Source organism: Muntiacus reevesi, chromosome 8 (assembly GCF_963930625.1).
Source record: "Muntiacus reevesi chromosome 8, mMunRee1.1, whole genome shotgun sequence".
Lineage (NCBI taxonomy): Eukaryota > Metazoa > Chordata > Mammalia > Artiodactyla > Cervidae > Muntiacus > Muntiacus reevesi.
Window position 1 is genome coordinate 5,929,958 of NC_089256.1, and position 15,343 is coordinate 5,945,300.

At 42.5% G+C, this 15,343-nt stretch overlaps 1 protein-coding gene across 1 annotated transcript in view; it reads left to right on the plus strand.

Annotated features, from left to right (window-relative positions):
• SLC9A9 (solute carrier family 9 member A9) overlaps nucleotides 1–15,343 on the plus strand; it is a 640,527-nt gene that overhangs the window by 504,340 nt on the left and 120,844 nt on the right. The window contains exon 13 of the mRNA XM_065942379.1: nucleotides 3,784–3,839. Coding sequence (XP_065798451.1) covers nucleotides 3,784–3,839 — 56 coding nt within the window. The remainder of the gene's footprint in view (nucleotides 1–3,783; nucleotides 3,840–15,343) is intronic.

The window sequence follows — 15,343 nt, forward strand, 5'->3', positions numbered from 1 at the left end:
AAATACAAAAAATAAAAAGGCGAGCACAGAGTTAATATGCTGACATATTGTTGCAGGCAGGAAATCTAATTGGCAGATACAAGAATTTCCAAAAGAAAAAGAATAGCAGCCAGGGACCATTTAATATGGGCATAAAGAGGTTCACATGCCTCTTGGAAATCATTATAACACAGTGAGTGTTAGATTTTATGGGGCCAGTGGCGATCCTGAGACCTCCAGTAGAGCTCTGAGTACCCCCATCACACTGTGTTTAAGGAGGCAGGGAGCCAGGTAATATATTTTAGCAAGATACCTATCAAAAGGAGCCAAATCACCAGCGAGAGAAGGCTTCACTCTTAGGTGCCTTTCCTTCATCGCCCTTAAATTATAATAAACTTTTTAGATTTTTTAAAAATTAGATCTACCTAACTGTATGCCCTATGAAGACAGGGACCATGTCTTCTCTGTTCTAGTTGCCCCAGAAGGGAAATAACTCACACTCACGTAGGGTTCTGTTTCCTCAAGCCTCATGAGACTTTTTTTAATATTTATTTATTTGGCTGTGTCAGGGCTTAGTTGCAGCACACAGGATCTACATTACATCATACAGGATCTTTGGTTGCTGTTCAGGAGCTCCAGAGGGTGCAGGCTCGGTTGGCCCACAGCATGTGGGATCTTAACTCCCCATCCAGGAATCAAACCTTCATCCCCTGCATTGGAAAGTGGATTCTTAACCACTGAACCACCAGGGAAGACCCAAGCTGCTTGAGATGTTTAGTTTGCTCTAGGCAAGAAAGACTGCAGGCCTGGCCCCAGGAGCAGATGCTGAGCTTCCATGAAATGGGAGGTGGGGGAGGAGATGGATTCTTGCTCTGAGGAGAACAGCATATCTCTTGGACCCCCGAGATGCTCTTCACGGAGTCCCACATAAAACTGAAAGACATAAACTGCCCCCTCTCCTTCCTCTGTTCCATCTGGCTTACGGAATAACTGAAACTAGCGTGGTCTACTGTGATGGCTGCTGGGGAGGAAAGCCTAAACGTCAGTGGAAAATCTCAGTGCTGCCTCGGACTTTAAACGTTGGGTTTCTTGTGAAATTTGATTTTTGTTCCCTCCAATTTTCTAGACAGAGAACTGAAAAAAGGGGCCCTGAACAGATGCAGCCGTGGAAAATTCAGGGCCCTCAGTCCAGCTCACAGCCTGCATGGGTGCTGCTTAACTTAAGTAAGCAGCACTCACCGGGGAGGGGTCCAGGCTTACTCAGTAATAAAGACTCCTGAAGAGAGCTCAGGTCCACCAGAGACATGAGAAGAGGGGCCTGGGGCCCCACGGCTCACAGAGGCTGGGCTCAGGTCAGCCGTACCGTACCGCAGGTTCATTGCCTAGACTCACCTCCGAAGGCTGGGCCTCAACTCCCCTCCATTCAGTCTCCCCTACTCCTTCCTCCTTTCCTTCCAGGATCTCACCCCCTCTACCCTCTTCCGGCCCCTCCTTCCTCCCCCTCCCCTTCCTCCCCTGCCCAGCCCCTCCCTCCCCCCTCCCCCCGCCCCCCTTCTTCCGTCCCTCTATGCCCCTTCTTTCTCCTTCCTGACCCCCCCACCCCTCCCTCCCCCTCCGCCCTCTCCCTCCCTCCCCCTCCCCCCGCCCCCCTTCTTCCGTCCCTCTAGGCCCCTCCTTTCTCCTTCCGGACCCCCTTTCCCTCCCTCCTCTCACCCTTCTCTCCCCCCAACTTCAATAAAACAGGTCAAATGGCTGTTTCTACTCTAAGAAAATCAAAGATTAGGCTCCACCAGAGTCTCTTTCCAGTTACCTGAAGGCCAAAAGACTCCACACCCAGTAAAGAGCGACCCACTTCACCCCCTGGGTTAGTGAGAAGGGGCCCTTCAGGCGCAGAGGGCACTAATCCTTGAAGAATCAGAGGTATTTTAAACCGGCTGCCTCTACACCGTGGCTTTCCTTTCACAGGCTAGCCCATCTGCAGGGCTGGCGGCTTCCACCTGCCTGCCCTCCCGCACCCAGAGAACAGAACTAGAGCCCTAAAGAAGAGTTTCCGGGGGCAGGAGGGCAAGGAAAGGCTCCAAAGCTCTAGAGGCTGTGGTGTTCTCAGGAAAGGCCCTGGCGGAGCTTGAGCAAGTGGCTGAGGCCCTGAGCCACCACCCCCCACCCCATCCTGCCTGCCACAGGCAGAGGCCCACTGCCCAGAGCAGAGGAAGTTCAAGCTCCAGGCCCTCACGTGCTCCGGCCCTTCCAAGGCCCTGGGAAGAGCCCCAGCATTGTGTTCCCAGGGGCCTATGTTTTTGTAAGAACTGCAGAAGGAATAGATTTTAACCACTGCTGAGTTGGATCGCTGTTTCTTTCTACTACCGCTTCCTCTTGGTCTTACTTCGCCCCGATCAGGTGGCTCTGGTGTGGCCCTGGGCGTCTGGGGGGTCTGACCAAGGGGAAACTGAATTGGGAGTGCATTTAGCTTATATTCAGTGGGGTTTTGCGGTCTGCCCTTCACTCTGTGAAGGGCAAGTCACTGCTCGTCCTTCTGCTGGGACCGCTCACAGGAACAGTGCCACGAGGCTGAATCCAAATTGAACGTGTTCTATGGTACCTGGCTTCACAAGTCTATGGTTAGCAGAGGAAAAACAAGGCTTGAAATGCCCTGAGCCAGAAGCTAGTCTGTGGGAAATTCTTCCAGTTGTGAGATGTGTAAAATTCGAAGTGGAGGATTCCGTTCTCATCAATGCGCCGTCAAAATAGAAATTCAAGAATGCTTATATTCAGTGATGCAGCACTTACACTGATAAATGTACTGGGTTAGTAGTGCTGAAGAGAATCGCTTGAAGGGAAATTTATCAGAAGTCTTGTCTTTTCAGGGTACTAATCTTTAACTGTATTGCACACAGCAAGTGTGTCTGTGTAAGGAAGCATGCTATAATGACTCCCAATTATTAATAATTTCCATCAGTCTTGCTAGAGGAAAGACTACTTTTCTTTCAGTCTTGCTAGAGGAAAGACTACCTTTCTCTCTTATACAAAGTCATTATGTCATGTAAACAGAGTAAGAAAGTATGCAGGCAAAACTCAGGAGGAAAAGTTATTTTAGAGGTGTATCAGACAGTAAATTAATTAGAACATTATACATCTTATAGATTTTGAGATGTCTGTTGCACAGATTTTAAAATTATGAATTGTGTTACAATTTATTTTCTTGTTGTAAAGAGTCACTTTCATACCTCATTTCGTATTTGTATTTTTGCATTAATTTGCTTAAAGAGAGCCCCCTAAAGAGTATAAGTCCCACAAACCTGAATCCTCCCTACTGCCAGCCTCCATGAGCATCTGGACGAAATATCAGATTTTTCACTAAATACAATATTGTAAAGCAACTAAAAAAACCTTTTTTTTTGTTTCTGTCCTGGGAAGCTGCTACAGCCCGGGCCCCCACACCCCTGGAGCAGTGTGGGCAGCGAGTCCTGCCAGAGAAGCAGGTGGCCCTCCCTCCGGGAGCCCTGTTTGGGGGCCGGGGAGGTCTTTCCCTGAGGGCTTCGCTCCCAGGTCCTCTTGCTGGGAAAGATAGCAGTGGGGAACAGCTGTCGGTGCTCTGTTTCACCAGCTGTACAGAGGTCCAGCTGTGTGAGTTCTCCTTTTCCCATAAATCTATTTGATGTTCTCTGGATTCAGGGAGAGGTACGAAGGTTTTCTGCCAAACCGGTCCCCTGATTCGTATTCTCTTTGGTTCAGGTGGTCTGACCCAAGAGACTGTCTCGTCTCATCTGCACAAGACCCTTACCAGTTCTCTCTTCTCTTTAACAGGGTTGGTGTGGACCTGGATGAAGATCGGAAGGAGGAACCCTCCTCACACCAGGCAAGTCAAAGAACAGGAGGCATAGAGAACAACCTGAGCTATTCTGTTTCATAGCCAGGAAGCCCCATTCTAAAGGGGGCTATTTCCTCAGATAAATCACTATAAAATATGTGGGAATTCAGGGTGTCTATAATCTGTGTATAACCTCTAGAGTGCTTGGGACCAGCAGACACTTGTGCCCTCTCTGCGGCCTCAGAAAGCCTGGAAGCTGCGGTGTAGGAGCAAAAGCACAGCTCTTGGAATCAGGCAGCCTGGAGTTCAAATCCCTGCCCAGCAACTTGCTTGCTGTGGTCATTTCAGTGAAATTGATTTGATGCACGTTCAACACATATGGGGCACAGAACAGATGGGCCTGCTTTTCCTGCATGACTTCTCATTTATCAGGCTGAGGTATACAGAAATACAGAAACGTTAAAAATCTGCGAAAGCACAGCCTGAAAATCCTAAGGGAAAACAGTTCAAGACAACATGCTGTCACCTCAAGTAAGAGAAGCAGAGCCTCCAAACTGTGGACTTGAATCTAACATCAGAGTGAAATCTGTCATTAGCAATTCCGCTTTAGTTGTTTTTCACTTGGTACCCAACATTAACAACTGTGTAGCCATGTCGCACCTTTTGCTGAAGTTGCAGGCAGACAGACATGAGGTCACAGGGAGAATAACATCATAAATACGTGATGCTGCTTAATGAATCATGTCCTGATCCTATCTGAATTTGAAGAGAATGCATCTCTTTCATCTCGTGGTTTCTGCCTACCATCACATCAATGAGGCACAGCTGGTTAGTGCTGCCAGGCAAAATGCTGCTGCTTTCCTGGTTCACACAAAGAAGGAAGGATGCTATGCTCTACAGTAAGGGCTGGGAAATTAAGTTGGCAATGATCCGGCGCATATGCACTTTGAATTTCTTTTGCCGCATGTGTTCCAAGGTCAGGCTGGTGCTGTTTTCACTGACTTTACTGCCCAGGAAAGACACCTAACTGCAGGACTGAGCCCAGCAGGGGTGTCAGCACACTGGGCTTAGGGCCAGAGTATTGACCTTCGAAAGGTGATCAAAACCGTCTCCTTACACTGGTGAGATGCAATGAGTCGTCAGGAAGGGCTGGTGGTTAAGATTTTCACAAAGCATTTTATATCATGCGGGTCAACTAATCCCCTCTCCTACTTTCAAGCAAAGCTTTAATCTAAGTTTTGTCCTGCTCCCATATCTTTTTCTTTAAAAGAAAGTGATAGAATAAGAAAATTCATCAAAGAAAATTCTTCATCTTCCTCAACTGCCTAATACTTTACAGTTACATGTAATTATTGGTAAGATTATCTGCTAGCTTAAATTTTTTCTTTTATAATTTAAATGAATTTTATTTTCACTCATTCACACCATCGTAAATTTAGTAATAATTCTTACCTGAAAATACTTTTAATCAGTTGAAAGTACTTTTTTGTTGTTCTTAGATAAATGAGATATACCACATAGTACAGTGAAAATTGTACCCCAGTGGCTGAGTGACGAAGAATCCAACTGCCAATGCGGAAGACATGGGTTCTATCCCTGGGTCAGGAAGATCCCCTGGAGAGGGAAACGGCAATCCACTCCAGTATTCTTGCCTAGAAAATTGAATGGACAGAGGAGCCTGGCAGGCTACATGGGGTTGCAGAAGAGTCAAACATGACTTGGTGACTAAACAACAACAGTGAAAACTACATGGTATTTGGATCTTCGGCAAGCTTTGTATATCTTTGAATCTTAATTTTCCTATCTATATAACGCAAATGATAATGATGTCTACTTCTTCAGGTTGTTAAAACAATCAAGTGAAATTATATTTATGAAAACTACCTAACTTAATCTCATTAAAACCATCTTATTTCACAAACAATTTAATGAAGCAGCTTATACCACCACATATGATAAAATAATAGTGAAATATTTTTAAGAATTTTAAAATTCAGTTTAAAAAATTTATAAAACCAGGAAGACAAAAACCAGAGAAGTAAAAAAAAAAAATCATAAATAAAAGATCATAAGGTCCTATATACTTGCTAAAGTTAAGCCACAAGTAAGCTTGTTGGTAGCCAAAGATGGGGGAAGGGAAATAATAATCAGCAATATACTAAGTCATTACGCTTAGAGAGAAAAATTACACTCACTCCCCAAGCTGTACAAAGCTTCATAGATCACAATGCTTTAAAAGAATTTTCTCACTTGAGGCTTCCTGTAGAGGACACGTGATGAGGTGTCTAACTAACCTCCATTAATTTGCATGGTTTCTACTGCTCCTCTGCTGCTTAAAAATAATACGTGTAACTCTATGGCTGATTCATATCAATGTATGACAAAAACCACTGAAAATTTTTAAAAAAAGAAAAAAATTTAAAGAAAAAAATTTAAAAAAAAAAAGGAAAAAAAATAGTTTTAATTTTAAGAAGTGTCCTGGAAGTGTTCTTATTCATGCTGTTTGACTACTAAGATAACTACATTTCAGATAAAGGTTTTCGTCACATTTTGCAATAATTTTTATTTTCAATGTCAAGTACAGGAAACAGTGGGCTCAGGCCGCAAGTAACAAACCACAGTGCCCGTGCAGCTGCCATTTAGCCTGGACAAAGGGGATTTTGGGGGACTTTTCAAATCATGTATCAAAAACCTCTTTGCCCTCATTTTGCCTGACAGCTCTTTGCTTATTATCAGCATCTGTTGCTCTGACTATAGAGCATACATTTAATTCTTAGAAGGATTGTATTTTTCCACTCAGTTTGCATTTTATTAAATTGGCTTTGCGTTAACAAACAGGTATTTTGCACTGGTCAACTTCCGAAAAAATTCCTTTATTCTTAGTTGTTGCTCAGTTGCTTGGTCATATCCAGTTCTTTTGCAACCCCATGGACTGTAGCTCGCCAGGCTCCTCTGTCCATGGGATTTCCCAGGGCGGAATACGGGAGTGGGATGCTATTTCCTTCTCCAAGGGATCTTCCCAACCCAGGGAACAAACCCGCATCTCCTGCATTGGCAGGTGGATTCTTTACCACTGAGCCACCAGGGAAGCTCGCCTTATTTTTAAGTTACCAAGAGCTTAAATCTTCAGATAATTATGGCAATTACTGATCATAATTTTGATCACTCTCAAAATCAATAATAAGCTTATGTAATGACATGTACATATCCTTGAAGGAATTTCCTTTTTCTCTGTTTCTGGAATGTAAAATAGCCTTTGGAAACTATGAACTTGCAGCTGTGACTACCCAGCCGTGTCACGATTTTCTTTTTTGCCTTGTAACACCTTGTAAGTGTGAATGGTATTATTTTCTTACCCATTCCAAACCCAGAAGCTTTAAAAAGCATGTTCCACAAGCAGATATTAAACTTTAAATATATACTGTATGCAAATGTGCCACTTCAAGAAATGAAAGGTATTGCAGCTGTGAAAATTTATTTCTCTTAAATGTAAAAATATAAAAATAAAAACACCCTCAGACAAACTTCCCCCCTTGACAGGAAGTTTTCCTTGTACTTGACGCTGTGTCCTTGGCAGCACAGCATTACAGAAAAGGTAAGACTCATTGGAGCTCCGCACCTGCCTTCTTAGTTCAAAAGAAAATTCCTGCTACCCAAGAAGGGCCACCACTCTTGCTTCTCTTTTTCCTGTTTGCTATCTTTCATGATCATCCTATGATTTGTAGAGTGCTAACTATTGCTGTTAACATTTCTGAATGATAATACTTCAGCTCTGTTAACTCATTTACCCGGATAAACCTATGGGTAGGTGCTATTATTATGTTTGTATTTTAAATAAGGAAACTGTATACAGAGAATTTAAATAACTTGCTGAAGGACATGTAGTAAGAAGAAATGAAAGTTGAACCCAGATAATCTGGTTCTAGAACTTCCACTCTTAATGAATGTGCATGCATCTGTTCATTCATTCATTCATTCATTCGTATAAGCCACCCATGTCAGGCAGGAATCTAAGTGTGAGGAGGATGCATCAGTTACCAATTCAAAGTCTTCACCCTCACAGAGCTTATACTCTAGTGGCAGACACAGAGAAGAAAGTGGTAAACCTCTATACACTGTCAGTTCAGAAATAATAACAACAGAGCAGGGAAGAGGATGGAGAACAACAGAGAGGATATGGCTGGCTTCCTTTCTGAGGAAGTGGCCTTTAGTTAGACACCTGAACAACGTGCAGAAGTGAGATGTGCAGAGGCTCTGGGGTAAACGGGCCAGGCAGAGGGATCGTCAAGGATGACGTCAAGTGGGTTATGGTGTGCTCCATACAGAGCAGGCAAACCAGTGTAGCTGGAGCTGAGGGAGTAAGGTGGAAGCAAATGGAGAGACAAGACGGGCCAGACCATTGGCCATGGTGGTGGGTTAACTCCATTCTATGTATGATGGAAGCAAAAGCGTGCAGGTTTGGGACATAGAGCAACTTTTTTAAAAACTCATTTTTCTTCCATTTCCAACTCTGCCAACTGTTGTTGTTGTTATTTAGTTGCTAAACTATGTCTGACTCTTTCGAGACCCCATGGACTGTAGCCCTCCAGGCCCCTCTGTCCATGGGATTCTCCAGGCAAGAATACTGGAGTGGGTAGCCATTCCCTTCTTCAGGGGATCTTCCCTTCCCAGGGATTGATCCCACAACTCCTGCTTTGGCGGGTGGATACTTTACACTGAGGAAGCCCTGTCAACTGATTAACAATTAACTGTCAACAAGTAACAAGGAGGCTGATCTTCATCTTTTCAAATATAACTTTATTTTATTTAACACTCTGATTGTATCTCTTTGTGCTCTCTTAAGTCTAACTTCCAATTTTATTTTTGCTTCTGAAAATCCCTTCACTGAAATTCTGATTTTGGTTGTCATTTATGCTTGTGTGTAACCTGGGTAGATCAGTTCTGGTCACTGTAGCTTAAGGAAGTCAAAGCAGAGCTGAGAAAGGTCCAGAGAAGGGCAGCTTCAATGAGCAGAGGGAGTTTAAAAGAATCAGGGTTTCTCCAGCAGAAGGACTAGCACCAAGAAGGGCTACAATGAAATGTCTTTAAATATATGGAGCATGTGAATCAGGTGAATGAAGAGGTGTGTGCCAAACCCCAGAAAACCATAACCTAGAACACCCTTAAATCTGAAAAAGCTCATTTAGAGAAGAATAAAAGTACTTGTTCTTCTGCACAATTGACACTTAGTACTCAGAGTCATCTGGAGTTATAAGACTGGAAATACAAGTAGGTTCAGGAGGGAAAGAGATTCATTAACAGATGGTAGGGTCATCTAGTCTTTAGGTAATATTTAATTTTGCCTTGTGATTATTTTCTAATATTTCTAACAAACTTATAGGAAACAATAAAGATTCCCACAAATATGTCCCTCAGATTTAACAATTATCAATATTTTTTCATACTTGCTATTGGAGTTGGCCTCATAGAATGGGAATCCTATGGTACATACCAACAAATATTTCAGAAATAAAATATTAGCCTCTAAAAGGCTTCCCTGATAACTCAGTTGATAAAGAATCCATTTGCAATTCAGTAGACCCCAGTTCAATTCCTGGGTCAGGAAGATCCACCGGAGAAGGGATAGGGCTACCCAGTCCAGTAATATTGAGCTTTCCTTGTGGCTCAGCTGATAAAGAATCCACAATGAGGGAGATCTGGGTTTGATCCCTGGTGTGGGAAGCCTCTAAAATTGATCTGATGCATATGAGAGGTGTTTTTTTTTTTTAATGTTATTGTAACTAATAGTTCTGTGTGAAAAAGTAAATGACTGTTTCAGAGCAAGTATCTTGGGTATTTCTGTGGTCAACATTGAATTTATTTTGGTTTTACTTACTCATGCTTATACACTGAAAAGAAAACAACCTACCCACTACTATTTTTACTGAGTAGGACTAAATTCCATGTACACACATATATGCCTTACCTTCAGTTTCTATAATTACATGCTCTAGAAAGCAAAAATAATAAGGAAGAGGAAGCAGAAGAAGATGGTAGCTACTATTTAGTGATTAGGCACCATATATAAAATGACATTTAATCTCTAAATTTATAAAACTCAGCAGTGGCCACAGGACTGGAAAAGGTCAGTTTTCATTCCAATCCCTAAGAAAGGCAATGCCAAAGAATGCTCAAACTCCCACACAACAGCACTCATCTCACACCCTAGTAAAGTAATGCTCAAAATTCTCCAAGTCAGGCTTCAGCAATACGTGAACCATGAACTTCCAGATGTTCAAGCTGGTTTTAGAAAAGGCAGAGGAACCAGAGATCAAATTGCCAACATCCACTGGATCATCGAAAAGCAAGAGAGTTCCAGAAAAACATATACTTCTGCTTTATTGACTATGCCAAAGCCTTTGACTGTGTGGATCACAATAAACTGTGGAAAATTCCTCAACAAATGGGAATACCAGACCATCTGACCTGTCTCTTGAGAAACCTGTATGTAGGTCAGGAAACAACAGTTAGAACTGGACATGGAACAACAGACTGGTTCCAAATAGGAAAAGGAATACATCAAGGCTGTATAATGTCACCCTGCTTTTTTAACTTATATGCATCATGAGAAACACTGGGCTGGAAGAAGCGCAGCTGAAATCAAGATTGCCGGGAGAAATATCAATAACCTCAGATACGCAGATGACACCAACCTTATGGCAGAGAGTGAAGAGGAACTAAAAACTCTCTTGATGAAAGTGAAGGAGGAGAATGAAAATGTTGGCTTGAAGCTCAACATTCAGAAAACTAAGATCATGGCATCTGGTCCCATCACTTCATGGCAAATAGATGGGGAAACAGTAGAAAGAGCAGCTGACTTTATTTTGGGGGGCTCCAAAATCACTGCAGATGGTGATTGCAGCCATGAAATTAAAAGATGCTTACTCCTTGGAAGGAAAGTTATGACCAACCTAGATAGCATATTAAAAAGCAGAGACATTACTTTGTCAACAAAAGCCCATCTAGTTAAGGCTATGGTTTTTCCAGTAGTCATATATGGATGTGAGAGTTGGACTGTGAAGAAAGCTGAGCATAGAAGAATTGATGCTTTTGAACTGTGGTGTTGGAGAAGACTCTTGAGAGTCCCTTGGACTGCAAGGAGATCCAATCAGTCCACCCTAAAGGAGATCAGTCCTGGGTGTTCATTGGAAGGACCGATGCTGAATCTGAAACTCCAATACTTTGGCCACCTGATGCGAAGAGTTGACTCATTGGAAAAGACCCTAATACTGGGAAGGATTGAGAGCAGGAGGAGAAGGGGATAACAGAGGATGAGATGGCTGGATGGTATCACCAACTCGATGGACATGGGTCCGGGAGTTGGTGATGGACAGGGAGGCCTGGTGTGCTGCAGTTCATGGGGTCACAAAGAGCCGGACATGACTGAGCAACTGAACTGAACTGAATCTCTAACTTGACCAATCAATATACATATTATAAACCTCACTTTTTTAAGAATAAAGCTTTTATTTATTTAGTTATGGCTGCACTGGATCTTTGTTGCTGCGTGGCTTTCAATAGTTGTGGCAAGCAGGGGCTACTCTCTAGTTGCAGAGTGCAGGCTTCTCATTGCAGTGGCTTCTTTTATTGGAGAGCATGGCCTCTAGGGCCTGTGGGCTTTGATAGTTGCTGCAGAGGGGCTCAGTAGTTGTGGCACATGTGCTTAGTTGGGATCTTTCTGGACCAGGGATCAAACCCACATCCCCTGTATTGGCAGATGGATTCTTAACCTCTTGACCACCAGGGAAGTCCTAAATCTTATTTTGTGAAGGATGAAATTGGAGTTCCAAGAATTAAACCAACTTTCCCAAGACAACATAAAAGTTCCAGCCACTGCAACAATACCCAAACTCAATTTCTATTTCCACAGCTCATGAAACTGTTGTTCTCAGCTTGAATTGTTCTCTGCTTAGACTCTACTCTTCACACTACCATTGGGAAAGGGCCTCCTGGCAGAACAAAAGAATAATATAGGGCTCATTTCATTTGTTTTCCTTCTTTCAAGGATCACAGTCCTTTGCTGCCTGAACTCTAGCACGTATTTATGGTACCAGTTATTCTATCAGTCATTATGTATTTTGAAAGTCGTTTTGTAGAGGGAAATATTGTTCTGTTTCATTTCATTTTCAGGTAAAAATATAACACTCTGCTCAGTTCAGTTCAGTTGCTCAGTCGTGTCCACCTCTTTGCGATCCCATGGACTGCAGCATGCCAGGCTTCCCTGTCCATCACCAATTCCTGGAGCTTACTCAAACTCATGTCCACAGAGTCAGTGATGCCATCCAACCGTCTCATCCTCTGTCATCCCCTAATCCTCCTGATTTCAATCTTTCCCAGCACTCAAATCACAAGTCTAAATGTAAGGCCCTTCCTTATCTTTGCTATGGTGTTTGTGATTTGGAGTACTGTCATTGGGGGGTAGCATGAGCTAGGATCTTCTTGTTCCAAAGTACCTTTTCAACTCCAGTACCTTTTACATGTAGAACTTATAATTCTATTAGTAGTATGTAGTTGTATCAGGCTTATACTACTGGATGTCCTGCAAATTAGTGGCTTGAAATAACAAACATTTATTACCTAACAGTTTCTATGGGTCAGGAATTTGAGAGCAAATTAGCTGAGTGTTTCTGTTGCAGGGTCTCTCCTGAGGTTACAGTCAGGATGTCAGCCAGAGTTAGTCATCTGAAGGCTCGCCTGGGGCTGAAGGATCCACTTCCATGTCAGCGGGAGGCCTCAGTTCCTTGCTAGCTCCTCAAGGAGACTCAGACCCTTACTACCACGTAGATTTCTCCACAGAGCTGCTTGAGTGTCATCACGATATGGTAACTGACTTCCCTCAGAGCTTCAAGACAGACAGCAAGGAGGAAACCACAATGCCTTTTTATGACCTACTCTTGGATATTCACCATCCCTTCTGCTCCATTCTATTGATTAAAAATGAGTCACTTAGAAAAAAAATGAGTCACTAAATATGGTCCACACTCAATAGGAAAGGAAATTAGTCTCCATTTTTTTAAACTCATGTCTACTATTTATTGGACAATTTGTGAAGCACTATGCAACCAGTCCATCCTGAAGGAGATAAGTCCTGGGTGTTCATTGGAAGGACTGATATTGAAGCTGAAACTCCAGTACTTTGGCCACCTCATGCGAAGAGTTGACTCATTGGAAAAGACCCTGATGCTGGGAGGGATTGGGGGAAGGAGGAGAAGGGGACGCCAGAGGATGAGATGGCTGGATGGCATCACCGACTCGATGGGCATGAATTTGAGTAAACTCCGGGATTTGGTGATGGACAGGGAGGCCTGGAGTGCTACGATTCATGGGGTCACAAAGAGTTGAACATGACTGAGCAACCAAACTGAACTGAACTGAATGCTACCTGTCACATACATTATTTCAGGTGTTTCTCACGGAAGCCCTATGAGGTAGGTATTGCATCCACATCTCACAGAGAATACAACAGTTTCAGAAAAATAAGCCACTTGCCCTGATCACACTGCAAGGGAGAAAGTCTCCATCTTTTAAAGGAATAGGTACCAAAGAGTTTGTGAATATGTGTTTTTAAATCACCAAAGTATTATATTTACCAGAGCCAAACAATTTATTTTCACTGAATTAACTTGAATCCTTTGTACAGACAAAATTATTTTTGAAGCAGTCCCCATCTTTTTTTTGTGGTAATGAAGTTATGAGTTTAGCCCATCTGATCATATATCTGTGATGTCTAAGTTTCCTCTTGGCAGTTCTATTCATCCTTGTCTGGTTGTTTCCTTCATTTTTTTTTTCCTAAGCATGTATTTTCTGACTATACCTTCTTGGGAACATTTATGAATTTATCATGGTGTGGGGAAGGTAGAAATGTTTGCATAAAATACTATTTGGAGGCTAAGAATTAAAATTACTTTTTAAAACAGAAATTTGAAAAAAATTCCCTTTTCCCCCTCAATTGTATATGCCCCCCCTCTTCAGAACCCAGAAATCTTTCCCTTTAGGGACAGAGACTCTAGTCCTCTCCTTGGTCATCATAAAATCAAGGCAATAAATTTTAAACTATCACATGAATACATTCCAAACTGGGGGAGATGTCAGGGCAAAAGTACTGCTATCAAATTCCATTCACACTTACTACTGGAAAAAGTGCTCTGAAACCATAAGGAACCCTACAGACTTATTATGATAATTACCTGTCATTTTCATCATTCTGTACAACCTCCATTGACTTTAGTATTGAATATGAAATCTTGAGAAATAGAAAGGAAAATCTTCTCTCTCTTAATCCACTGAATCCCCATGATTCCCATATGATTAGCCCATATGAATTAGCCCACATGAATCCCATATGATTAGCCCAGAGCAGAGGTGCATCTGGTTCACTTAGCAAAGGTCCCTCGATTGAATATTGATAGAGGAATGTATTTACATTGGCTTAGTTCTTTCTCACTAAGGTTAATACAACAAACAATCCCCTCTTGCTTCAGGGTCTGGTTTTCAAAGATTTCTTGCCAGAGCCTTTTGTTTTCTCTCAGGGGTCCAAATAAGCATAAAACAAAGAGTACCTTCATAATTTTCCTCTTGCTCCCTCTCTAGGGTGTTGCTAGAGGGGTCACTTAAAAGACAACTACTCACTCCCTACTGCGCTCTGCCACTTCCCACCCTCTGATCTATTCCCTTGTTTAAGGAGAAAAAGGAAAGACATCAAATGCCCCGGTCATTTGTACATTTTCCCAGAAATAGAGGATAATAAAGGAACCCGAAATTGCACATTTATCAAACACTCTGCCTCTTAGAAGTATCAAGGGCAAATAAAAGCTAAGATTCAATGCCCTTGAATCTCCAGTTCCCATTTACAGCTGTGAAACATGAGATTCAGGGTTGGAAAGTGTATCATTATTATTGAATGGGAGACAGTCGAGAGCACTCAAATCTTGGTCTTCAGTTTCTGGATCCTCCGCTTTTTCCAACATGTGTGCCACTTCCTCTCTGGCATCCACGAACTCAGATGAGAAGATATATTGCTAGCAATAAAGAAAATATCACCATGTTCTAGATTTTTCTGATGACAGCTCACATCCATTGTCATGGGGTGTTATCTGATCTCAGCTTCAGAATAATCTAGGTAAATTGATGTTACCTGCTGTCCTCTGCCCATCTGAGCCCCCTGAGGGGCTTGCCCTCCATTCTGCCTCATCAGATACTTCCCATGTTCCTGGGTGGCTGCAAAGGCTGGCCTTCCCTTGGAACATTTATCTTCAACCCCCAGTGAACAAGCAGAGCACATAGTGGACTAACTCATTTATTTCTCCTCATTTATTGATGGCCTTTCATAACCAAGTTATTAAGTCATCAATAACTTCAGAGAAATAAATGAATGAATCCAGAACTGGGCCAACAGATATTTAAGACATACACTGAACATTTTATCTCAGATCAGCAGAAAAAGTCAATGCTGGGTCCTCAGTGGTATTTTCCTTACCTGGAAATACATGTTCTATATTTTATTCTAATGGAAACCCA